The sequence below is a fragment of the Brienomyrus brachyistius genome, chromosome 22, assembly GCF_023856365.1.
Source record: "Brienomyrus brachyistius isolate T26 chromosome 22, BBRACH_0.4, whole genome shotgun sequence".
Taxonomy (NCBI): Eukaryota; Metazoa; Chordata; class Actinopteri; order Osteoglossiformes; family Mormyridae; genus Brienomyrus; species Brienomyrus brachyistius.
Window position 1 is genome coordinate 13,519,198 of NC_064554.1, and position 24,093 is coordinate 13,543,290.

At 42.6% G+C, this 24,093-nt stretch overlaps 6 protein-coding genes across 10 annotated transcripts; 3 read left to right on the forward strand and 3 right to left on the reverse strand.

The window, feature by feature from the left end:
* Nucleotides 1–761: 761 nt before the first annotated feature.
* On the reverse strand, nucleotides 762–4,777 carry anks4b (ankyrin repeat and sterile alpha motif domain containing 4B). The gene is made up of 2 exons (XM_048990453.1): nucleotides 4,510–4,777; nucleotides 762–2,490 (listed from the first exon to the last, which is right to left on the reverse strand). Exons 1-2 carry the CDS (start codon nucleotides 4,668–4,670, stop codon nucleotides 1,356–1,358), a joined length of 1,296 nt encoding a protein of 431 aa, XP_048846410.1. The 5' UTR covers nucleotides 4,671–4,777; the 3' UTR covers nucleotides 762–1,355.
* Nucleotides 4,778–5,564: 787 nt separating this feature from the next.
* LOC125717478 (peroxisomal membrane protein PMP34) lies at nucleotides 5,565–9,687 on the forward strand. Its single transcript, XM_048990457.1, has 9 exons — nucleotides 5,565–5,855; nucleotides 6,400–6,460; nucleotides 6,614–6,680; nucleotides 6,928–7,082; nucleotides 7,194–7,310; nucleotides 7,731–7,876; nucleotides 7,956–8,051; nucleotides 8,409–8,491; nucleotides 8,570–9,687. Exons 1-9 carry the CDS (start codon nucleotides 5,781–5,783, stop codon nucleotides 8,715–8,717), a joined length of 948 nt encoding a protein of 315 aa, XP_048846414.1. The 5' UTR covers nucleotides 5,565–5,780; the 3' UTR covers nucleotides 8,718–9,687.
* A 13-nt stretch (nucleotides 9,688–9,700) lies between these two features.
* On the reverse strand, nucleotides 9,701–12,802 carry dxo (decapping exoribonuclease). Of its 3 annotated transcripts, none has more exons than XM_048990456.1 (7): nucleotides 12,727–12,802; nucleotides 11,981–12,418; nucleotides 11,532–11,758; nucleotides 11,124–11,343; nucleotides 10,821–10,956; nucleotides 10,618–10,712; nucleotides 9,701–10,165 (listed from the first exon to the last, which is right to left on the reverse strand). In XM_048990456.1, the coding sequence occupies exons 2-7, from the start codon at nucleotides 12,406–12,408 to the stop codon at nucleotides 10,051–10,053; spliced, it is 1,221 nt and encodes a 406-aa protein (XP_048846413.1). In that variant the 5' UTR covers nucleotides 12,409–12,418; nucleotides 12,727–12,802; the 3' UTR covers nucleotides 9,701–10,050. The 3 variants fall into 3 exon arrangements, with proteins under 3 accessions (XP_048846413.1, XP_048846412.1, XP_048846411.1); XM_048990455.1 differs by having other exon boundaries at nucleotides 12,626–12,787; XM_048990454.1 differs by having other exon boundaries at nucleotides 11,981–12,793.
* On the forward strand, nucleotides 12,226–15,446 carry stk19 (serine/threonine kinase 19). 2 transcript variants are annotated; one of them, XM_048990459.1, is made up of 7 exons: nucleotides 12,226–12,350; nucleotides 13,257–13,346; nucleotides 13,886–14,031; nucleotides 14,488–14,723; nucleotides 14,802–14,899; nucleotides 14,974–15,121; nucleotides 15,215–15,446. In XM_048990459.1, the coding sequence occupies exons 2-7, from the start codon at nucleotides 13,259–13,261 to the stop codon at nucleotides 15,258–15,260; spliced, it is 762 nt and encodes a 253-aa protein (XP_048846416.1). In that variant the 5' UTR covers nucleotides 12,226–12,350; nucleotides 13,257–13,258; the 3' UTR covers nucleotides 15,261–15,446. The 2 variants fall into 2 exon arrangements, with proteins under 2 accessions (XP_048846416.1, XP_048846415.1); XM_048990458.1 differs by lacking the exon at nucleotides 12,226–12,350 and adding an exon at nucleotides 12,911–13,067.
* Nucleotides 15,447–15,614: 168 nt separating this feature from the next.
* Nucleotides 15,615–20,932, reverse strand: LOC125717481 (ras-related C3 botulinum toxin substrate 1). Its single transcript, XM_048990460.1, has 6 exons — nucleotides 20,590–20,932; nucleotides 18,674–18,745; nucleotides 18,405–18,522; nucleotides 18,112–18,174; nucleotides 17,856–18,015; nucleotides 15,615–17,762 (listed from the first exon to the last, which is right to left on the reverse strand). The coding sequence occupies exons 1-6, from the start codon at nucleotides 20,622–20,624 to the stop codon at nucleotides 17,632–17,634; spliced, it is 579 nt and encodes a 192-aa protein (XP_048846417.1). The 5' UTR covers nucleotides 20,625–20,932; the 3' UTR covers nucleotides 15,615–17,631.
* A 779-nt stretch (nucleotides 20,933–21,711) lies between these two features.
* LOC125717482 (small integral membrane protein 10-like protein 2A) lies at nucleotides 21,712–23,793 on the forward strand. 2 transcript variants are annotated; one of them, XM_048990463.1, is made up of 2 exons: nucleotides 21,712–22,276; nucleotides 22,658–23,793. In XM_048990463.1, exon 1 carries the CDS (start codon nucleotides 22,076–22,078, stop codon nucleotides 22,262–22,264), a length of 189 nt encoding a protein of 62 aa, XP_048846420.1. In that variant the 5' UTR covers nucleotides 21,712–22,075; the 3' UTR covers nucleotides 22,265–22,276; nucleotides 22,658–23,793. The 2 variants fall into 2 exon arrangements, with proteins under 2 accessions (XP_048846420.1, XP_048846419.1); XM_048990462.1 differs by having other exon boundaries at nucleotides 21,820–22,255.
* Nucleotides 23,794–24,093: the final 300 nt, after the last annotated feature.

Genomic DNA, 24,093 nt, shown 5'->3' on the forward strand with positions numbered 1-24,093 from the left:
GAGTGAATGAGCTTGTATTAAAAAAACCGTAAGGTTTGCCATTAAAACCACTACGGATCCCGGTAACATCAACAATGACCTGCATTGCACTGCAGTGTGAAGCCTCTTCTGTGATCATGTCTAAACAAAGTGTAAGCTATGTAGAAAAGCCGAAGCTTTTTAGATCAATGTTCTTATAAATATGATTCATGGAAAGTGAACTTGAAAACTTCATGTTTTTTTGGCTGGCAAAACAGTGCGACACAGGAAATATTTTCCCATGTAAGGATGCATTGATATAAACGGAGATCAGCAAACAATATAAGCAAATCTCCCATAACCAGGAAAATTAGGAAATTGAAATTGAAGAGGTTGTTTATTGCAGATCAATTAATGTAAAATGTGTCAATAAATCCATTTTAAAGCACGTGAGGTATTTGAGTTTCTCTTTCAATTTCCAGACTTGAAAATTATTGCAGATCTGAACACTTAATAATAGCTATAGTATTTCTAGAATAGCGTCAAGTTCCAAAGAAAAAATGATGACATTTAAGAGGTATGTTTGAAAATCATCAAACTGTAATTATGCAATGAAATTTGCAGAAAGCTGTTATACGCTGAGTGCGAATCTTTTCATTGAAACATTCATTGAAACGCACAATTTCACTGGGGTGAAAATACTGCTACACACGGACGTGGGATTTTACATGTCAGAAGGTAACTGCGGTTTCTGTATTGTCCGCTGTCTCAAAAGAAGCAACAGACCAGGAAAATGACTCAAAACTAGGTCCCAGTTTAATGATTTAGCCAAACAAGCCCTCATTGCCAAATCGTTCGCCTCGCTGCAGCCATTCACTAAGGCAGCCCATTAGCAAACAGCCTGAAACAGAAGCTGTAGTTTTATCGACACTTACAAATTTATTGCACTCCGCACTTCCTTAAGTTATATTGTATTTTCACGTCATTAACGTCATGTTACACAGTAAAAGCACAGTGCAAATATAAGGTTGTTCTCATCGGAAAATGCACATAATACATTTACACCTTAATTTACCGTCAATTTAAGAACATGATTTCTAAGGAATTATAAAACAAGTGATTATGTTCGGCCGCAGGGAATTAATTGGGTGCATTTATATGACGTCTTACAGTCACTCAGACATGAGTTTTTTTATTTTGTTTTTATTTTTGGTTGCTTCAAAATCAAAAATTTGCAGAATAGGCAAGGATTTATATTTCCATATAAGACTACTGAGAAATTTTTTGATTGCAAAGAAACAGCAGAAGATGAATAGGACAGATTCCCAAGAGAAGCAGCAGAACAGTCTACTGTACACCTTCGCCATGCAGTCATGTCCACCTTCTTATCGCTCTACTCACAGCGGACTGTCCGTTAAGATGCACGTTTTGTTCAGGACCTCCTTCCTGCGAGCCACAGCCTCCAGGATCTTCTTGCGAGGGCCCAGCTGGATGTAGATTCCCTTCAGGTCCTCATCTGAGCACAGTGTGAGAGCCTGCAGGTCCAGCTGTTCACGGGTAAACACTGGGGTAAAGTCCACCAGGTTGATGGAGGCCAAGAAGGCGGCCAGTGGTGAGGTCTCTTCATCCTCCTCATCCAGGCTGATGTCCTCCACATTCCATGGCACAGTGCTGTCCACTTCCTCCTCAAAGGCTTCCTCTGCTGTGGTCTGGAAGAGCTCCTCCCGGATGCGGAAGCCTACTTCTTCTGAAGTCCCGCTAGAGAAGTCTTCTGGCTCCAATCCCATCTCCATGGAAAAGTTCTTCCTGAAGACCATTTGTCCCAGGCCCGGTCTCCTGAATATGGATTCTTTAGTTTGTCCAGAGTCCTCTTCATCTTCCTCGTCCTGAAATCCCTCTGTTCCACCATCTCCACCTTCTTCATCATTGATCTCATCCTGCTCAGCGAAAACATCTAGAAATTCAGGCGCCTCCGCCGTGCCATTTTCCTGCTTGACGAAAATAATGTTGTCATCACCTTGCTGTATGGTTCCAGATTTTTCCTTCTTGTTGCCAAACTTGCGCTGCAGGGTTCCCTTGACACGAGCACTCAGGGATCCTGAAGTGTCTGAGGCGATCAGCTTGGAGAACTGCTCATTAGCCCTGCCGATGGTGCCAGTGCTGATGGTGGACCCCACGCTGACCTCTGAGACCGTGCCACGGTGCATCTTGTCCATCTTATTCTGGTGCCTCTTCTTCACCTCCTCACACATCTTCACTCGCTTCTCTGCCTCCTTGACGGCTTGCTTCTTCAGAGATGCCACCTTCTTGGCGTTCTGGCTGGTCTGTCGCGAAGCGGTGTCATCCAGATAACGCACGCAATCCATGTGGTCTCCTGATGCGGCCACGTCCATGGCGGTGTGAAAGTCATTGTCCAGAGCGAAGAGGTTGGCCCCGAAGTTCACCAGGAAGCTTACAATGTGCAGGTGACCGTTTCTCGCAGCGTGGTGCAGGGACGTGTTTCCCCAGATGTCGCTCCTGTTAGGGTCTCCCCTACAACAGTAGGAGCACAGACATCAAATATGGTTACTGCGATCAATGAAGACAGAATAAGGGAAATATTCCTACCAGTGACACCACAGAATATTTACTTTCTACTTGCACATTCAGTCACATCGTCACAAAGTAGCAGGGATTGAGGGTACATTTGGCAGACCCTTGAGGCTACAGCCCCAGTGACAAGTAATTGTACCCTTAAAGGTACCAATTGGTGCTTTTACTCACAGTGTATATCAATTAAATAACATTTCTGTTTAATGCAGAACACGACTTAAACAAGCTAATAACCAGAGAAGTAATTTATCCCGTGGACCTGTTACCATTCAGAATGGCGAGAAAGAGCAAAGTGAAAATGAAACTGAAGGACGCTGGTAGCATATTCCAGCATATCCCAGGCTAAAAGTAGAAGGACTTTGTAGAGAGAGACTACGTCAATAAAAAGGACCAATAGAAAAAGAGCAATAACCATCATCCTGGTACCAGTCAAATATTTGGCTGATGTACCAATAAAATTGTATCGATGTTTGCCCTGAGCGTTTTTGATTCTGTACTAGTTTTGATGAATAACTAATAGAGAAAAACTCTAAACTAATAGAGAGGAAAAGAAAGCAAAATTAACTTTCTGCGTTTATAGATGCATATCTGAAAACATGATGGTGGGATTCTGGAATTCTGTGTGTCTGTGGAATGCGATGGCGCTTGTTAATTGGTGAGCGATTAAAGATGAAAGTCCACTTCTGCATATCCATCACAAGAATCATAAAACTACCCATAAAGAAGTATAGCGGGGAAAAAACATACATTTAACGATGGTTACCAGACGATTTAAAACCAGATTTGTAAGATATAAAAAGTATTCTCTTACTCAAGGTTAGATATATACTGTAGAAAAGCTTTTGACTAATTGTTTTTTTGTTGATAAACCACTTACCAATTATTACAATAGAAAATGCTAAATGGTTTACACAAAGCTATTTGTACAGAGCCATTGTTTACTCCCGAGTAATGATGAAAATTGAGACCCTCAAATTTTTAACGGAAGAAAAACGTATTGTTTGAAAATGAAGAGACCCTTTTGTTGTTCGGATGCATGACGTTTGGTTAATTGGTGACTTGGCATCGCTCGTGGGAATTTCGTCATGTAATATTTCTATTACTTTTCGGTAACTTGAGAGGATCAGAAATCCAGTGCAAAAAGGAAATTGCGCGGCAAAATGATTATACATATAGGAACACAACAGAACGTGACCCTGATGAAGTACAACAACGTAAATTCCGCTAAATTACGTATTCATCCAGGATCACTAAAATATACCACATTACGAAATATGTGTAATACGTGGCAACATACAGAAACAGAAATAAATAGTTAACGACTCCTGTAAAGATACAGAAAAAGGCTATAAAATATATACAGATTTCCATCATTTAGTTTGAGTAAAAATACGCTTTTCCTTTTACACTTTCTGCAATCAATGAGTTCTACAGGAAATGCCCCCGATTTAAAAATGGGATAATATGTGTAATATATTCATACACGATCAGTTAACATACAACTTAGCATGAAGCCTTATCAGTTTCTATCATATGATAGCCCGTTTATATGAGACCGCTATAGGTTTATCTAGTAATTTAAAACAATCTAAAAATGCGAGGTATTTTTCTTCTTATTAGACCACAATTATAATGTTCTCTACATAGCTTACATTAGTTTACATTTGTATTAATACGTTTTATATATACCTTAATTGGTACAATGCGCTGCAAGGCTTAATCTCTCGTGTGTGGTATAAATGGGCCAATTACCGTGAACGTAAAGTCATATTTGCTTAATTTTCTTACGACTGGAAGATACTAAGCGTTGTGGCAGGAACTAGCTGGAATTATATTCAAACTCGTTCGAAAGCGTTACTTGATTTCTGCTGGAAGTTCAGAAAATTTTCGACAGGTATTTTATTTTGACATCATATATTTGGTGGGTGGTTGAGTTGACTGGTGGAGTGAAATGCTCACCGTCTGCTGCATATAAGCTGAAGAGCCTCAATGTGTCCGTGAAAAGCTGCCCAGAGGGTTGGTGTCATCCCGTCGTCGTCTGGCGTGTTCAGGTCTTTCGTGGTGGCCTCCTTTAGGAGATCCAGATAGCCATCAATCGCGGCTTTATGGTATCTGGACATAATCGCTGCTGTTTTGAAAATCTGAAATACGCTATCAGAGAATTAAAGAAGCAGAAACGTGTTTGCGGTACAAAAAGAAACAGCAATGTTGGCACCTCCTGTCTCTGCTCTCCGGTGGGGGGAAAAGGTGAACGTAATCTGGGACGTGAAATAGCTAGAAGGCACGTCATTGTCACAGAGAGTCATAAACAGACAGCAAAGTTCAGATGGACTTTCTTTAAGGTTTCCTTATGGACCGATCAGCAAACAGGGTGGTTTCAATCCCAAGAATATTAAACAAAACCTTAAATACAAATGCCTGTTTTCCGAATGACTAAAATGTATACGAATCATACACGGTATAATAATGTAAGGAAATACTTTTTTATTGGAAATATTTAAAACCATGTTATTACGGTGGCAACATACCAATGTATCAAATGTAAATTCCGAGGAAAACAATATATATATAACTATATATGTGCAGAATAATCAAACGCATACCGCCAACTCTAGTACACACATGAAACTTGTATATTAACAGCCAGAATATTTTATTGTTAGTTGTATGCTTTTCCTGATTATAAACGTGTTTTAAACTATGAAAAGTAAATTCGACGATACATTAATTTAATATTGTGTTTCATTCTAGTGTAGGGGTGCCCGGCCATTTTTCCCAGAGCGCCAAATTCCACCAGCAATAAAAATCCTTCGTAAAAAAATTCCGACCTATCCGGATATAAGGCGATGCCCACTGTTCTAGTGTTTGAAAGGAAGGATGTATTTCTCAGTTAAATTAATGTAAAAACAACGGGGATCCACCCGCGATAACTGCTGGGACCCCTAATAACGGGCTGCTTCCTTCTTGTCATTGCAGCCTCCTTACACTAGGAGGCGCTGATGTCTGACTGCTGTCTCGTATCCCAACGAGAAAGAACCATCTATCCTGCTAATCGCCCATCCAAACAAGTGCCGGTGTCATGGCGAGAAGTCTTGTTTCAGGGGGTCTTGTTATATTTTGCCAGGTCACGTTGTAGACATTGCATTAGGTCGCAAGGTACATCTCGAACAGCAGTAGTCTAATCTGACATCTTTCTGATTTTTTTCGGGTCCCGTCAGCCGAAGTCTGAAATGTCCCACAGCGCCGGCGGGGCGGTCGGCCTGCTGTCTTACGAGACGCTGGTACACGCTGTTGCGGGTGCAATGGTAAGATGCATTAAACTGGGAAACGCTAATCACGTAACTACTGCGAGGAACCTGCTACGTCTTCCGCTGGTCCGTTAACTACCTCAACGAAGTGCAAATAGGAGACCAGTTGTGCTTGTTGAAGTTCGCCTTTTATTTGTGTTTTGCACTAGAGATTATACATAGTTTGTTTAAATTTGTTTAACAGTCTTCTGAAGTTAACTTCAATCAGGGTTTATCAACCTGGGGTCCATAGAGCAGTTCCAGTGTATTCGTGGAAACGCATCATAAATTGATAAAACGTTTATAATTCTCTTCCGGTTTATGCAATGCGAAAAATATTCAGACCGGAGCCCCACCCAGCCCCAAGGTGGATATATTAACGCCCCCGCTCCGGTCGTTATGTATGAAAATAGAAAGGATTGTGTTACTCATCAGTTTTCTGGCATGTGAATTGGGAATGGTGTGTCTTGCAATGAATCGGGCTATTAATATGTGTTACTTTTATCGTTATGCAATTATGCAGCCTCTTGAATAATTTTTCAAAAATTTGTTTTGTGTGTAGGGAAGTGTGACCGCAATGACCGTGTTCTTCCCCTTGGATACGGCCAGGATCCGGTTGCAAGGTGAGAGTAACAGTCGTGTACAGGTCTAGGGCAGAAACCTGGGATTTATTTCTAAACCAGCATATCTACTTCTCTGTCAAGCACACATACCTGCAATGCAGCGTATTTGAGGAATTTTCAGATGCACTGGCCTTGATTGACAATTTGTTTCAGTGGATGAGAACAGAAAATCTAAATCAACTCCAGTCATCATCGCAGAGATAGCAAAGGAAGAAGGAATGTAAGTAGAGCTTCAGATGTCACTGGAAAACATAGTCGATATGTTAAGCTTCTCTGATACCTTTGACTGAGGCTTTTCTCATCCTTATTGTCCACACTGGCTGACAAGCATGCACCCTAAGTGAGTCATTTTTCACAGTCCCAGACCAGGCCTTCAGTTGACTTGCTTATAAAATGGAGAATCTGTGGAAGGCGGGTTGAGGAACTTATAGGTGCAAGTGTGATGGTGATGATTGATCCCTCTCCAGATGCTCTCTGTACCGGGGCTGGTTCCCAGTCATTTCCAGCCTCTGCTGCTCGAACTTTGTCTACTTCTACACATTCAACACCCTGAAGAGAGTGTGGGTGCCAAGCGGGGAAAAATCGAGGCCTGGAAAAGACCTGCTGATGGGCTTCATCTCAGGTTCGAGGGCCGACACTGGCACCCTAAGTATGAGTGGCTGAAAGCCACATGGAGCAGGTTAAATTATTGGCCAATGGACTGAGCTGTAGCATTTTTTTGTTGGTTCTCCAGGGGTAGTGAATGTGCTCCTGACTACGCCCATGTGGGTGGTCAATACTCGGCTCAAGCTCCAGGGGGCGAAGTTCCGCAGCGAGAACCTGCACCAGACCCACTATAAGGGCATCTTTGGTCAGTGCGTCGGAGCCCCCAAGGGCAGGAAAGGGAATGTGGAATAAGCCGAGACTTCAGGTTCATGCTTGGCTCATTTGACAGCTGCACGTCGCCTAAAATGTGTTGTGAAAGTTGCCTTTTCCATTGTCGATGGCGGCTAGAAAAATCCATCTAACTGTTGACGACGGACCAACAGAATTTAATTAAATCTAATAAAACTCTTGGTCTCTAATGCGAAATTCAACCCACCGGACGTTAAAGATCATGTCATTGAAATGGGTTAAATACACTTTAACTTGTACGTTACCTACACTAAATTATACCCACAAGATCTAGAAAAATGAGAACTAGATGTTTGAATCTGTTGGGTCTGCAGGAGTACTAACATGCAGCTCTTTGGAACCAGACGATGACTGGGCATCTGTTTCTATGTCCTAGATGCGTTCTCTCAGATCGTGGCCAAGGAGGGCGTGTCTTCTCTTTGGAATGGCACTCTGCCTTCGCTGGTGCTGGTGTTTAACCCAGCTGTGCAGTTCATGTTCTACGAGGCGATGAAGAGGAGAGCAGGCCGCGGAGGAAGAAAGGCAGGTTCCTTCCCGGTTCTCCTCACAGCTTCGTGTGTGAGCTCATCCAGTAAGGCTGAGTGATTATCCTCTCCCTCAGATATCCTCGATGGAGGTGTTTCTGATCGGCGCGCTGGCCAAAGCTATCGCCACCTCAGGCACCTACCCACTTCAGACCGTCCAAGCAATCTTGAGGGTAACCGTCACACCCTTTCTGCATGTCTGCGCGCTTCCAAAATCATCGGGGCACATGTCTTTGTGCCTTGACTGTATATGGCAGAGCTGTTCATATCACGGTCATCAAGGGGCGAGCACTCCTGATTTCCTTTACCCATAAGCCATTTGTGAAGCCTCTGTGGCCAATCAGAATCAGTAATGTAACTACCCTGAAGAACTGAAAACAAGGCCTGGATTTGGAATCGAGGTCCAGATTTAACGTATCGCGGATTTTTATTTTTTTGCATTCTTGAGAAAGCAACATCTTAGTCCACTCCTTCTGTGAGTTAGCGTTTTAATCACAGGTGCTTCACTCACTACTGACTTTCTGTCCCAGTTTGGCCAGTACAAAGGAAACAAGCAGAGTGGTTTTATGGGAAGCCTAGGCAATGTGGTGACCCTGCTGATGCACAGGATCAGGTACGTCTCCAAGCCTTCCACCCCATCTGTGAGTTAGTGCAGGCCGACTGTAATGCCCCTCTCTGCCCCGTCTCTCAGGAGACACGGAGTCCTTGGCTTGTACAAAGGGCTGGAGGCCAAACTGCTTCAGACGGTGCTGACGGCAGCGTTGATGTTTGTGGTGTACGAGAAGATCACCGCCGCCACCTTCAGGGTCATGGGCCTGAAGCGCAGGCTCAAGCATTGAGTCTAGGAGAGTGGGCCTGACTGCCACCTCCATCTCCCATCGCACGCGCAGACACCCCCGTTTGACAGTCAAGTTTACTCCATCGCTGCGTTGAATCTATGAGGTGCTTTCGACAGCCGTCCATGAAAGGCCGCCGAGGGAAATCGGCGGGGATTCCAATGTAGCGAACTTACTCACAGGCGACGAATCGATTTCTGACGTAGTACCCGAGTCCTGCAGCGTCTGATGGGTCCAGAATCATAGTTAGCATGAGAGAACTAACCCCGCGAGGAAGCTTTCCACTGGGAAACCAATAACCATTAATGGCAAACACCCTTTGGCCTCAGGACGGACTGTTATCGTGGTGACTAATCGCAGCGGCAACAGGGGCTGCTCTTGTTATACACTGATCACTCAAGGTACTTACCATTTTACTGTATTACAAACATATGTCGCTCACTGGAACTGGTAACCAGAAAGACCTGTTAGATGTTAGCTGTACAAATGCCAGTTTGAGCCTTATTTACCATGTGTGTATTTTAGCATTAGCAGGATTTAAAGATAAATCTTTAGAGTTGGCAACGTGCAGCAGTGTTGGGGATAGGCTAATGCCATTTGCTGACCACCAGTACTGTGCACAGACCCGCTTACATAGATGAGAACTGTCATATGCGTCACAGTGGAGGTATCTCAGTCACTAGCACACCATCGCCAGAGAGGGCGCTGTGGTACCTGCGTCATGAACTGAGGTTCACCAGCACTGACACCCATGATATAACCAACCCTTAATTGTATTGTTTTAGTGCATAACTGTTCCTTATTTTTTCTATGATTTTTACTAAATTAAATTAACTTTGTTGAAAGTAACTTATTGGGGGATATTAAAAATCTTTAAAATGAATAATGATTTTTTTTTGACAAAGCTGTAAAACCATGCATGAGAATAATATTCGTGGTGGGAAGAACACTATTAAAATGTAGACATGACTAACTTCTGCTTACCTCTGTTTTATAATTTATTCCCTGTATCTGATATGTCATAGATTACCGCTACAGTTACAGTACACAATGTACTTCACTTGCTGACTGGTAAAACGTAAATCTGAAATGTTTATCCTCAGTCACAAACACTTGGCACAGCCCAAAGCGCATGAGAATACTGATTAAAATGAACCATTCCAATTTTACAAGATTGTACTATAACTCTTACTGGATTAAAAGGGTGTTAAAATACAGTATTTTCAGCATCTCGCCCGCTCAAACTGTCAATGTAACTCCAAGGCTGCCAGTCAATCAGTACGGTGGAAATGGAGTCCGCCTCGAACCTCTGCTGGGTCCACTGGGTCCACTTCAGTCACGTGTGCGTCAGTTCTCTCACGAACCAGTCCGTGAGGAAGGTGTACTGTGAATTCCGGTGGATGGAGTAGGTGACATCTCTGTTAGGGTCCCAGGAGAAGAGGTAGACCACCCTGGGAAGAAGGACAGACCACCTACGTCACTTCAAGCTAAAATTACTCCTCCTTGCGGCTGCCTTTGTGGTGGTTTCTGTCTTATTGTCTCTCGTTTAATTTGGTTTGGACCCTTTGATAAGTATTAATGACTAACAGAAACTGGAGGGAGTGACAATCTTACACGTCAAAAAATGAATGAATGGACAAAATGAATGGAACTCCAACACAGTGAAGGTATAAAGGCACAGACATGAAGATACAAAACTACTAAAAGCTGCTAAAATGCCAGAACTCACAGGGACAAATACATCTCAAAATATGTTTCTTCACTGACTCCCTTTTATAAAATTAGTTTTTGTGGGAGATCTGGCACATATCAAGCATGCAAATGCTTTCAGACTGTTTGTTAACCCAGTAATAGGCAATAAAATCAGTCATTCCCAGACAGATATAAATACTCTTCTGCTCACTCAGGATCATCTTCAGTTGCCACTGTCTTGGCAAACGTCAGGAAGTCGGCGCAGAAGTTCATGCACACGGTCGGCTTCCAGCAGTTCTCCTCACTCTGAAGTGTCAGGAAAATGAAAGGGATTTACTCTGGTACCACTCTGGCACACTGGAGGTCTAGCCGTCACATGGCCGTAGGAGAAAACAGAAGGTCGTCTGCACTCACCTTGATAAGCTGGGATATTTTGGAGGTGTGAAAGGTATCCACGGAAACCACAATTCCGTCATTGTCACGGAAACCGGCGACGATTCTGGGGACCCCAGGTAGGAAGGATTGAGCCCACCATTTCAGAAGTTTGTACCTGAACGACAAAAGCCAAAAAGTTACACGAGGGGACAGATAGTCTGCTTTGCAAGAGACCATTTTTAAATGAAACCCTTCTCGACCACACGGCAATTAAAGGTAATCTGAAGTAGTCCCTGTTACTGCTCATTCCACATGATTTCACTCCACTCCTTATCGTTAGACCTGAGGAAATTGCTGTGCTGCTTCGGGGTGCAGATTTCAGCAGAGGTCTTCAGTTCAACGTAGCAGCCTGGAGCCGGTGGGGCCCGAGGGTCTCCATCCCTGCAGTCCACCTCCCCAGAGAACAAAAGCTTATGCCCCGCCAGACGCGTCTGGATGACGGTGCAGTAAGCCTCGTTCGTGTTCACTACTCCAGCAGGATCAGGCCGATTCTGAGCTCCGTCTTGTAGGAAAGAGCAGCAGACACACAAAAAGATGTTTTTTTTTTTTTTATCTTTAATGGTCAAATGAGGGTAATTAATTAAAAACCACAAAAATGGGACCACACTTGAACCTGGACACAGTCAGTCATGAAGTGAGGTATCGCTCAAAGTCATCAGCACACCACCGCCAGAGAGGGCGCTGTGGTACCTGCACAGATGTACTGCTCGAACTTGTACCCCCAGTACATCATCTCCTCGTGCCTCTGGGGGCGGCTCTCCCGGCTGCGCTGTGCCGCCTCGGTCTCCACCTCGCTGATGTACAGCGCGCCGCGGAAGCGCGTCACCGCCAGCAGCCAGCCCTCACGCGCCTCGTAGGGCGTGGTCAGTAGCTTGGTCAGGTGACCCCGCCACGTGACCACATCCACGTTCAGCTCCCTAGGGACAAACGACACAGGGTGGATTTCATTACTGACGATTACAACACAAACATTTACAATGAACAGATACTGTAATGTATTGAATGTGCATAGTTACATGTACGAGGTACATTGCTGTCCTTTATTTGCCATTTTACTTGTATTTGTATGTGTATAACGGGTCCTAAATTCCACGAATCTTAACATAGGGCTGACATAATGCCAAATTACTGTCACCTACCGTGATGAAGCCGCTTGGATCTGGATTTTTGATCTGTTTGCCAAAATCCACCTGAGAAGGTGGTCCAGTTTTTCCTTCACCCCCTCGTCTCTCTTGATGTACCGGTCACGGTACCCATCACGGAGATTGAAATTCGGGTGTCTGTCCGGATGGATGTAATATCGCAGCTGTCTGTCATCGTTGAAAAAACGGCGCTTGGCATCTAGAGAAAAGTGTCCCACTTCCACAGGTTGTTTGTATAGAGGAAAGTCTCTTTCGTACAAGTGTCGCCTTGTGCTAAGAACCGGAGGATGTTCGGAAACGGCAGCGGCAACACCCACGTCTTGGTCGCGTCGCAGGCGTTTATGTCGTTCATCAGACTCGACCCCAGGTTCGTCTTGAAGTCTTCTGTGATCCGGTAACTGCTTTCGATAGTTACGGTGGTCCATGTCTCTTTTTCTGTGTTGTTAAACAAACGCAACTACATTCAGACTAAATTACTTTCATTCAGTGTAGCTATTTAGTAAGAAACTAAAATTTAGAATAATGAACAAACATGTTAAGCTGCCTGATAAAGTTACGTGAAAGTCAATTCCGATAAATCGTGTGTAATTTATAAAATATACAACAATGCCTTTAGTTCGTCGTTTGTATTTTCTTAACTACCTTTGAGAGGTACTAATAATCCACGAACTGTAAACGCGTAAACTTTCCGAGCCTTTAATGCGGTTTCTAAAATTGACAGAAAAATCTAAAATAATTCATACCCGCAGCAACAACAACAGCCTACAGTTACAAAACACACGCTGGCAAAAAACTTCCGGTTCCTGGTTATGGTAAAGTGACGCAGTGTCGCCACCTAGCGTTTGGAGCGTGAAAATTCTCAGGTCGACGAGCTCGGCGTTACATTTTTAGACTCGACCGGAAATTAAAGCTCCGCCACTGCAAGGGGGCGCTATAACTTTCTTCCACTAGAGATGCATAATTTCCGCTACACCAGCAGCTGCAGTCGGGTTTCCATTGCTATGCTGGAATATATATGTTATAAAAAAATAAGGATTTTTTAAATTCCTCATACTAACTTTAAAGTATGGTTTCATTGCTATCGGTAAGATTTTCTTAATTTAATAAACATGTAAAAAGAGTTTCGTCAGCTAGTTGCTATCAAAATGTTATCAAAATATGAAAACCTCCTGGTAAACAGATTACCAGCCATAGTCACCTGTGGATCAAATTAAGCAAATATTAACTACGCAATCATATTTAAGGGTATGACCATGTCGCCTTGACCTTACAGCGATGAACAGGAAAAGGACGCTGATTCCTGAAACGTTCACAGCGAAAAAATGGAAAAGCGGATCTGATAACGTCGGTGTGCAAGCAAATGGTAAGAATTCTACTACGTACGATATCTCTTCACGTTTTCGTTTTTATTTTTATTAGCCGTAATGTACAGAACAGTACAGCAACAATATAATGCTTTTTTATGTGTAAAACGTAGACTGCCATTTCATTTTTCCACCCTCGGCCTACATCTGTATCACTTATGCATAGTTAAGAGACCTCTAACTGGTTTCCGTTACTGTTAGCAGCATGTTAGTTGCATTAACTTTATTTAGATGGCGCTTTTGTCCACGTTTAGGTGCCATGTCACTCTTTCATATGTTTATATGCACATAGTAAGTTAGTAAGTAAAGTTTATTTTTAAAGCGCCTTTCACAGACACAAAGTCACAAAGCGCTGTACAGAAAGCGATAAGAAAATAAACATGATAAAAACACAATTACATAAAATAGTATGAAATCAGAAAAATGAATAACAAGAAACAGAACCAAAGGCCTGGTTGAATAAATAGGTTTTCAGCTGTGTTTTATATAAACATATGTTTTTGCATTTGTGAGCCGTGTTACTCTTGTTATAATGCAGATGGACCATTTGACATCAAGGCGGCTTTGGAGTCCTTGATGTCCCTGTTCAATCGAAAGCTGTTCAACGACACTCTTCCCCGGATCGTGCTGCAGCACCAGCTGTACAGCCTGCACAGCGACCGGACTTCAGTCGATCGCCAGCTGGTGAGTCCTATTCCTCCAGCTGGACTCGATGATGATTTTTATTCCAACTCTGTGCCAGCATGGAAGTGCATAGTCTTATGGGAAGTGTAAGAACTGCCCCAACACGCTTCAGATTCAACTTATCAAATATCACCTTTAATTTTTCACGAAAATAAGTTTTTTTTTTCTTGCTTTTTTTTTCTTTCAAAAACACTGAAATGCAACAATTTTTCAGCATTCTTCAGCTATAATTTTACTCAGTTTCGCTTTCGGTTTTCTCCGAAAAACCCACAAAACGCTCACCTGGGTAAAGTTTTTCAGGGGATTTGCGTTCCTGCTTTATTTTTTTTTTCCTTTTGTACCTTCCTTTGGTCATTTTCACTTGCTGGTACCTGTTTAAATGGACGATCGGAATGATAAAACACTGCATCGTGCTACTGAAATGCACTTTTTAGATGTGTGCTTTGCAATCTGCAGAACGAGCTGAGGGAGAATGGAGAAGTGCTGGTTTTCCAGCTGGGCTTCGACGCCGAGGCTTTCGGCGTGGTCTTTACCGAGGACTACAGGGAGAAGGTGCTCGCCGGCGAGGCAGGGAGAACCACCCTCGGGGCCGTGGAGAAGTTCCTGAACAACGTCCTGCCCTCTTGCCCCAACATGAGCTTCAACAAGGACCAGATGCTCAAGCAATTCTTTTTCACGGACGCGGAGATAACGTAAGGTTATGCGGTCCTGCCCCACCTTCCGAGTCTCAATGGCTGTAACCATTATAAAAATTTGCATCCCCCTGTCAGGCAGTTGGTGAAGAGTGGGGTGCTAACTGTGAAAGATGCGGGTAGCTGGTGGCTGGCCATCCCCAACTCCGGCCGATTCACGAAGCACTTTATCCAAGGTGGGTTTTAGGCCTACATTTTTAGGCCTGCCTTTCCTAGATTGTCTCCACTAACGTGTCTTTCACTCCTCTAGGACGCAAAGCTGTGCTCGGCATGATCAAAAAATCCCGATACAATGAAATTCTTATGTCTGACTTAGAACGGCGGCAAACCACGTCTCAGGTTAAATTCCAAATGAAGTATCACATCCATGATATCATTGGGGCAGAAATGGTGAACTGGTAGGCTTTTCCGCACATCAGGCACAATTTAAGAAGTGAAAATAAGTACGTACGTGGAATAATGCTTGATCTGTTTTGCTCCCCTCTCATCAGCATACCCACAACCTCAGGTGTGTTGCTGCGATTTGTCGAGTCCTGATGTAGCTGGTGTAATGAGTAACCTTCAGACACCAGGAGGCGCCACTCACCTGAAATTTTGCCTGCCATGTTGTATATGCCTTAAAGCGTACTTGTAAAAGTCATTGTATAATAAACTGTACAGTTTGATTTAGTGCTTTTTGGAATCTGGATATTAAAGTGGCATTTTACTGGGCTGTCCTGAAAACTGATGCAGTACATTCCTGGCATCTTGCCATGAAGTAACTGAAGTACTTTACGTTCCGATGACTTTTTAGCATAAATTTATCAGGTCTTACACAGATTGCTGAAACATAGCTACATTAACCAAATGTGGTACCACAAAGAAATATCACTTTAAAAGATAGCAACAGTCTTGTTTTATTCAAATTTATTGGCTTACTCTTTAATTCAGCAAAAAAAAGTGTAAAAGGAAACAAATTTACCCAGAAAGCCGAGGTCATACCAGAAGCGTCTGTATTCTTCCTGAACGTACACAGCTAAATGCCTGAGCACAAACAAATTACTTGAGCACATCGGGCTGTGCCAACTGAGTGTTTGACGGAAGATAAACATTTCAGATTTACTAAATTCTACCAGTCAGTAAGTGAAGTACTTTGCATACTGTAATTTTAGCAGTTTTTAAAAGCTATACAGCTTTAAGTAAAGTTACTTGCATTAAGAGGTAATGAGCAATATTCATAATGTAACTCCGCTACTTCAACAGCATGAATCATATTTTTGAATATATAGGCTAGTATTTTTTGGGTTATTTTTGGTAATTGTTTGTCTACACTGTGATTCGCCTAGTTTATATGGGGTATGGGGACAGAACATTTTGTTGGGAGTCACTTCCGGTGGGACGAATTGAGCAGCGATGGAATAAAGGATTTCCCTGTGTTTCAATCAAACTTCGTGTCTGTATAACCGGGAAGCCGCAAGAAAAACTAAAAAAAAAAATAAGGCAGTTTATTTACAAAGCGAGCTAAAGGTGTTATTGCAAGTTGCTGTATGACAGTCATGTTTAAAGGATTGTTCTGGAAATGCGTTGTAGAGAAAGCTGAAAGTTACGAGGTGAAGAATTAGCTCCTTTGGTAATAAGCTGCCAGCGGGTTTTCACTGTTCCGCTCCAGTGCCCCATATAAACTAGCCATAGCACAGTGTATGTGAACAAACAAATACCAGAAATGAATAACCCAAAAAAATACTAGCCTACATATTAAAAAATGAGATTCATGCTATTAAACTAACTGATGCGTTACACATAATGTTAGTTAAAATACAGTGATGTATAACTTCGTTGATTAAAAAATAAGATCAAAGATACTGACCCAACCCTGGTAGCCAGACTGTGGTCAGCGTTTCCATTTCTGAACTAAAGGTTGGTATACAAACAATTGGAGTTACCCTAAATCGCGCATCACATTTGGAAAATGTAGTTGATTGATAAAAAAAAAATAAAAAAAAAAATTGAAAGCTACTGGACTACTGAACAATTACTGTAATTATCCAAGACTCTTTCAGTCCTGAATTATGACAAAAGGTAAATAACACATCCTGGGATTAGGTGGCTCGAGTTTGGTGTGATATATCAGAGAGATGATGCATGTGAAGTATATGCATGCCTACCATGTCCTCACACAGCTACCCCATGACAAATGGGGAAGTTCTTTGTAAAACACTGCTAGAATATAACATTCCCCTAGAACCAACTTGGATCATTCGGGTATAATGGACACAATTATGGTACATAAACTAAATCCGTTCGAGTACAGATTGCATTTCTATTCATATCGTCTCCACCATATGTTCCTTGACAAAAGGAGTCTTTAGTATTTTGTGGTACCAATTTAAAAGCAAATGTCGTAGCAACAGGTCTGCACAAATCAATTTGGTTGTAGTTTCATTTCTCCTCAAGCAACCATTGCCTTCAAAATCTCAGGTTGTTACTTCGACTTCACAGAAACGTAAACAAGGAAAAGGGGGAGGAGGAAAAACAGATTATTTCTGCTTAGAATTATAGCTTGATCTTAATGCTGGATTTTGGCAACACCTTGACTCAACAACTAAAGTGTTTAAACAATATATATTCTCTTACAGGAAATAAAAATGAGGTTAAAAGAACATTCAGTTTACAGTCTAGAATTTTACAAGTTAGTGTAGTTTTTAGAAGGCCGCTGGAATTTCTGTAGTCTTTAGTGAAGTTTAAAAGAAAAAGGGGGCAGGTCTTTCATCATTTCCATTCCTAAAGCTAACAGTACAGTCTAGCTAAGATTTTCTGCGTGTGGTAAAATCTATTTATTGTAAGTACCGAGTAGTACTAGTTACAATAAGCAAACATGGCCTGTCTGTCTGTCCCCATCCTGCAAGTGCAGGCATGTATTCACGGGTACTTAGAGTAACAAGCATTTCCTCTTCCTCTTCTTGACGGGTGGGGGGCAAAGCACGGCACGGATGGCCTCATCAAACACTGTCTTCAGGCCCCTCTGCGTCAGCGCTGAGCACTCCAGATATTTCACTGCTCCTGTGATGCACAGAGAGGGTCAGTTAAGTTACGCCTCTGGCTGGCTGTTGGGAAGGGCCAAAAGCGGACGCAACGCCACATCGGGACACAAACCTATCTCCTTGGCCATCGCCAGGCCCTGTGGGTACGTGATGGGAGTCAACTTCTTCTCCTTCAGTTTCTCAATAGTGTCCTTGTCGTCCCTGAGATCGAGCTTGGTGCCCACGAGAATTATGGGAGTGTTGGGGCAGTGATGTCTGACTTCGGGATACCACTGCACGGAACGGGACGGCAACTCAGCTCTCGGCTCAAAATTCGAACAGGAAAAAAACTAAAACGGAAACTAAATAAAGGAAAATCTCTCACTCACCTTGGCTCGCACATTCTCAAAGGATGCGGGGCTCACGAGAGAAAAGCAGATGAGGAACACATCCTGGGGACAGACATCACACACTCATATCCACAATGACATGCAACAAGCAGATGAAAATCCTGAACACAACCAGTGAAACAGAATAAGAATAATAAAGCTGCCGGCCTGCAGTGCAGGAGATGACGACGAATGCCTATTTAACACTGTACACCGACATACTTTAGGGTAATTTTGACAGTATCATACAGAAGTCATTACTCATTCCAGAATGTAGCTTTAAGCCGTTTTACCGTCTGGGGGTAGGAGAGGGGGCGGAGTCTGTCGTAGTCTTCCTGGCCAGCGGTATCCCACAACCCTAGGTTGACGGGTTTGCCATCCACCATCACATTGGCGGAGTAGTTATCGAACCTGAAGGGGGGGGTGAGGTGTTTATTTCACACACTCAAAAGCAGCCAGCAAAAAGGACCAGGTGAGGCAGTTGTACTGGAAGTCAGTTCAGCATAATTTCATATAAAAGAGAGGAAAAATTTGCATTAAATTCCCCCCTCCAAAAACTCACACAGTGGGGATGTATTCTCCAGGAAAAGCGTTAGTGGTGTAGCTGATGAGCAGACATGTTTTTCCCACAGCCCTGAAACACAAGAAGGTAAAATGACTCCACATGAATGTAAACATCGGTGCATCTTCACATCATGATCAAAACCAAGATAGCCATGTGTGGCCGAGTGTTTATTCCAGCTGCACACGGCACTGGCCCATTCCAAGGAGCTGTAGCTTTGACATACTAGAAGCTGCTCATTGTCACCTGGAGAGGCCGAGTCTTGACAAGACAGGACTTGTTATACAAGGCAAACATGTTCTACAGAGAGCTGACATAGCTACCAGTCTGTTCACCCTCCCAGAAAACACACACACACACACCCAGCTCTAGTATATGTTAAGGTTTCCTAGTGAGCGAGTCTGATAAGTTATCGGAAGGTAGTGCTTATCTGTCTCCATAATCCTGGGCTCTTCATTGCATTGACCCACACAGAGAACAGACAGAACATTCCTTCACCACACCCCACAAAAAAATTAACAATCCAATATTAAGTAAATCTCTCTGCATCTAAGCTTACTTTTCGTAGATAAGCAAAAAAAAATACTAAAATGTCTTACGTTTCCAAAAAGACTTAAAGTAAAACACTTCATGTTGATCGTATTTAAAAAAAGAAAACGGTAAATCAGCGCAGAACGCACAGGACAGCCATGCGCACGATCAATCAAAATCCAACATTCTTTATTGTCGTCTCGCAGACATTTGTGCACAATGCTCCACATGGCAGCTACAAGATGCCTTTTCCTCTGGGGGCACAGTGCAACCTGTGCAGAGGTAAAAACAAAAAACCTTTCCCCTTGCAATTCTGAACATGAGCAGGTAATAGGCAGACACGTGAAAAGGTTTTCGCACTGGCCGATTTGTTTACACTTGGATCACAACGTAGTGAAAAGCCAGTCAAGGCACATAACCCACGTTACAACTTCAGCATAGCTACAGAACTACGCCGGCTATCAGGTAAACTACATCTAACCACATACATCTAACCACATCTGTAAATCACTGAAATTCTCCTCTAGTGCTCATTTCAAAGTTGAGTTGTGATGTTTCGATAAACACCCACACAACATGGACAACTATATCTCACCCTATATACTTCATACAAGCTTGCAGTGACAGCCTAGCTATTACTACTATGACAGGTGATTAATGCACACTCCCTGAAACCAAACCAGATTTAAATCGTGAAAAAAAACGTGCAAAATGGGAGTTCTTAGAATCCTGCGAAAAGGGCCAAAAGAAAAAAAAGATCAATCATGTGATTCTATCCTAAATGAGGAAGTCCCTTCAACCCCTTCCCGTAAGTGCCCTGCGGAGAAACTTAATATTAAAAAAAAAAAAAAAAAAAAAAAAAAAGTTAATCAACCTTGAGACGACTCGTGCAATATGCTCCCGAATTGCTGCTGCTCACTGAAATCTGGAAACACTACATTTCTTTTACTGGTCGGTGGCACCCTTCATACACATTTTTAATCTAAAAACATGCAGGGAGGGGTTTGCGATCCCCGCTTCGCCGCTCTCACGGACTAGGGGTATTTGAGGCTAAGATACAAATCTCATTTATCCCTGGAAAAAAAAGAACGATGTCAGCTTATAATAATTTTATAACGCACACGGGGGGCATGCCGCTATCGGGGAGTGTTTAGAGAGCGATTTAAAGAGCAGGGCACACTCGGGGTGTTTTAAAAGTGCAGCATCCTGCGAGTGGCCTGCAAAGGCTAAAGTCTGGAATGCGGAACATGGAGGCGCTAGCCGGAGCTGGCTAGCCTCGCCTGTGCCGCCGAGCAGCGACGCCTCGCCACTTCCCTTCGGGATACTTCATGCACCGCGGGGACGAAACAAAAGCATAACGCGCCGGCTGGCCGCCGCCAACTTACCCGTCTCCCACAACCACACACTTTATGGCCTGCATCGGTCCGTGTTAGCCGGAAACTTGGTGAAGAAGTTGCCGAATGGGGCGCAGGTTTTTAAGGCTCTTTGTGCGAACTTATTTTCCCTCAAAAAAAAGAGAAACTCTTGGCAGAAGTCGGACGCAGTTGTCCTTCGCCAGTCTGGAAACTAGCTTATTTCACGAGGCGCTTAAAAACTAAAGTCTAGTGAGTGTTCGCTGTGAAATAATACCCCCACAATAACTTAGGAGCGGTTTGAGAATGGAAAGCACACAGCCACCACCCCAAAAAACAGTCCGGATTAAAAAAACCAGTGATCCAGACGGCGGAAACTGCAGCTCCCAGTGAGTCACTTCCGGCCGCTCCTACTCCCGGGAATCCTGAGTGCGCGGCGCTGGCAGCTCCTTGCATAAGCGGAGAGATGCTCTTTTATGTCATTTATTTATCGGTTACATCGCATATCTGCGTATTGCAGGAACGATCATTATTATCCCGTTGCCAAGTGGAAAACACTTCGAATTTCTTAAATGTCGGAGTACTCCATAAATACGCTTGAGAGTCGTAACTGCATTGAGTTTTTCGCGTTTCACACATTGAATAACTCGTGCATGTGTTAAAAATACATATTTAAACGTCTTCAGGTGGATTGCATTACATATATATGATGGGTTTTTCCGTTTTATTAATATGTTTTATTAACTACCTGTCATACATTCCAAACTAGAACTGTTTGTTTTATCTGCTGGTTTATATAAAACATGTAAAACAGTTAACGCACCTAGGAAACTAATCACAGCAAGATCAAGAGAATCAGTTGTCATATGTAGTGGTAAGCTGTAAACCATCTATCTTCCATTTAGTTATGTTCATATAACATTAATTTGGGATCATTGTTTTATCTTTACTCACTAAACTTTTGCGAATCATCCCAAATCTTTCATGAAAATGTGAATTTTGATCTGTTCACTGTATTACTTTAAATGGTAATATCCACTACCATTTAAGATTTAAAATGTTTATAATTAAAATGCTATCACAGAGTAATAACCCAGGTAATCCTACCCCGTGATAACATTTTAAAGCGACTTTTAAAGCAGCTTTCTCAGAGTAAACGTCATTTTAAAGTTTAGTTAACTTTAGTAAACCTTTGGGCAGATCCTGTCCTCCTGCTGGATCAAACAAAGGCATGCGCCGCTGCGCAGTTGCAGCGCAAACTGAACGCCACCCACGCAGCTGCGACGCGTCACAGGAAGTCATGGGGAGAATGTGGGAGATCCCTGTAATTGCAGCTCCGGGTGAATGAAAAGCCGAGGTCTGGCGTACGTGGGGAGAAGGCATAGTCACTTATAAATGGCAAGGAAATGTATTTTGTTGGGCCGTTCTTAATAGTGACAGCGTTTAAACAGTGTCCTGCGACGAGCGGCTAAGTAGCCCGCTAGCTAATCGGACAGTACCTGTAGACGGGAGGCGTCTTATGGCGGGTCTGTCTTACTTAGTCGTCCGCTTTTCTGGGTCCGCTGGCAGGACGTATGGGGTGTTTTCCAAAGGGCTGACGAGAACCTTGTTGATATTTTTTGATCTTGCATGGCGACTGCGAATCAAATTTCCTTACCTCTACCTCATTGCATCTATGATGTTCAATGTACGATTACAGGTAAGGTAAAGGGGTGACACGGTACGTTTTACCGCAAGTATAATATTTAATGCAGTCTTGCTGGAATTATATGGAAATTGATTCCTGGATGTCATGTTGAATGAGTCAGTATTGTTGTATTGTGGATTAAAGTCGTCTTTTTCAATGCATATGTATTACTGTATTGGGTCAGTGAAAGTTGTAAACAACTCTGCCGTCTAACCTGTTTTCTTAGACTAAGTATAATTGAACTCTCGGTAACATTTTGACAATTGAACATGCATAGAATAAAACATTGTGTAAATGTTTAAATCTGCGGGGCATTGTCAGAGTATGATATATGGCCTTAGGCTAGTGCAAGTAATGTTTGCCATTGATGGCGACTGATCTAATTTCCTCTGCTTGCGTTTTCTTATTCTGCAGGTGCATATTGAAATCCATTGATATATGGCTGACAAGGCTGAAGACGTATGCCTCAGCCATATTATAATCCCTGCATACGCCGAGTGTGCTGCTGGTCATACAGAAACTAGACAGGATTACTTCACAAGGATGGCGTGTGAAGTAGCAATGATTTTTCCGGTCCGCTCACATTGCACGCTTGAGGAACGTTACCAAGACAATACTAAGCTCGACACGTACATCTCTTAAGGTATAATATCATGGCAAGGAGTTCTTTAAGAGACGAGAACTTGGTGAAAGACAGTGTTCAGGAAATCATAATGTGTGACCATGATATAGATCTCAATGTTCAGGGCTTTTTTTTCTTTTTTTTTACTTACCTCAGCTGTGAGGATTCCTGTCTAACCAACCTTCCATATGGTCAATGATGAGAAATCTGGAGCCTTACCATCTCTGCAATTGTTGGAGTGAATTTGAGCACTATTGTGGCCTTTTCTTTTATAATTTCCTTTTGAAATATATATTCCCTATCCTGTGAACTTATACTACTTTGCCCAGTAGTGGAATCGAGCATTCTAGGACGACTCTGGGTACAGGATCATCTCGATCGTAAGAAGATTGAGGATTAGCCCACCTCTAGCTTGGGATCATGTGATGTGGTTGACATCTTAACGCTAGGGTTTTGTGGGTATTGGGAAGTGTTGGGTTGGAGGAACCCCGATGGGAACTGTGTATTAAGATGTAGGACAGAGTGGCACATGCCGTCCTTTGGTGTAATTGTACACAACATACCCACACTAGTTACTGGAGACGAGTCTCAATAATGGGTTTTAAATGAGGAATCTGAAGTATTTTAACGTAGCTTTGTAAGGTTTGTGTTATGTCAGTTGTTGGTTTACATCCTCTAATAACCACCGTATTTAAAACTGCAGAATGTAATTTGATTTCACCACTTTTGATCATTTGAAAACAATAATTTATCAATTTGTGTTGTTTTTTTTTGCATGGTAGTGGTGTAGTCAGTTATGTATTTGGTAATGTTTTTAGTGGTTTCTGATTGTACTTTAGTTACCATGGGATACAAAAGTATTGTACATCATAGAATAAAGCTTTGTGCAGCCGTTTTAAAAATGACCATTAATAAATTATGAAGAATACGTGATGTACATTTTCGTGTCTCTGAAGCTAGGTTCTACTTGGTATTTGATATTTATTACAGTTGTTTACCTCTCAGAAGGAGAACGTGTGTTGAGGCAGCACACAGCTCAGTCCAGTTTTTAATGACACCGGCTCCCAAACCTCTCATCGTTACCCGTATCGTTTCATTCTGACACACCTGATTCAACTGATAATGTGCTTGAAGGTTGGTTGATCAGTTTATTCAGATTATCTGATATTGGAACAGAGCCAATATATAGAGGAGCTAAAAAAAAAGGTGTGAGAACAGCCACTTTAGG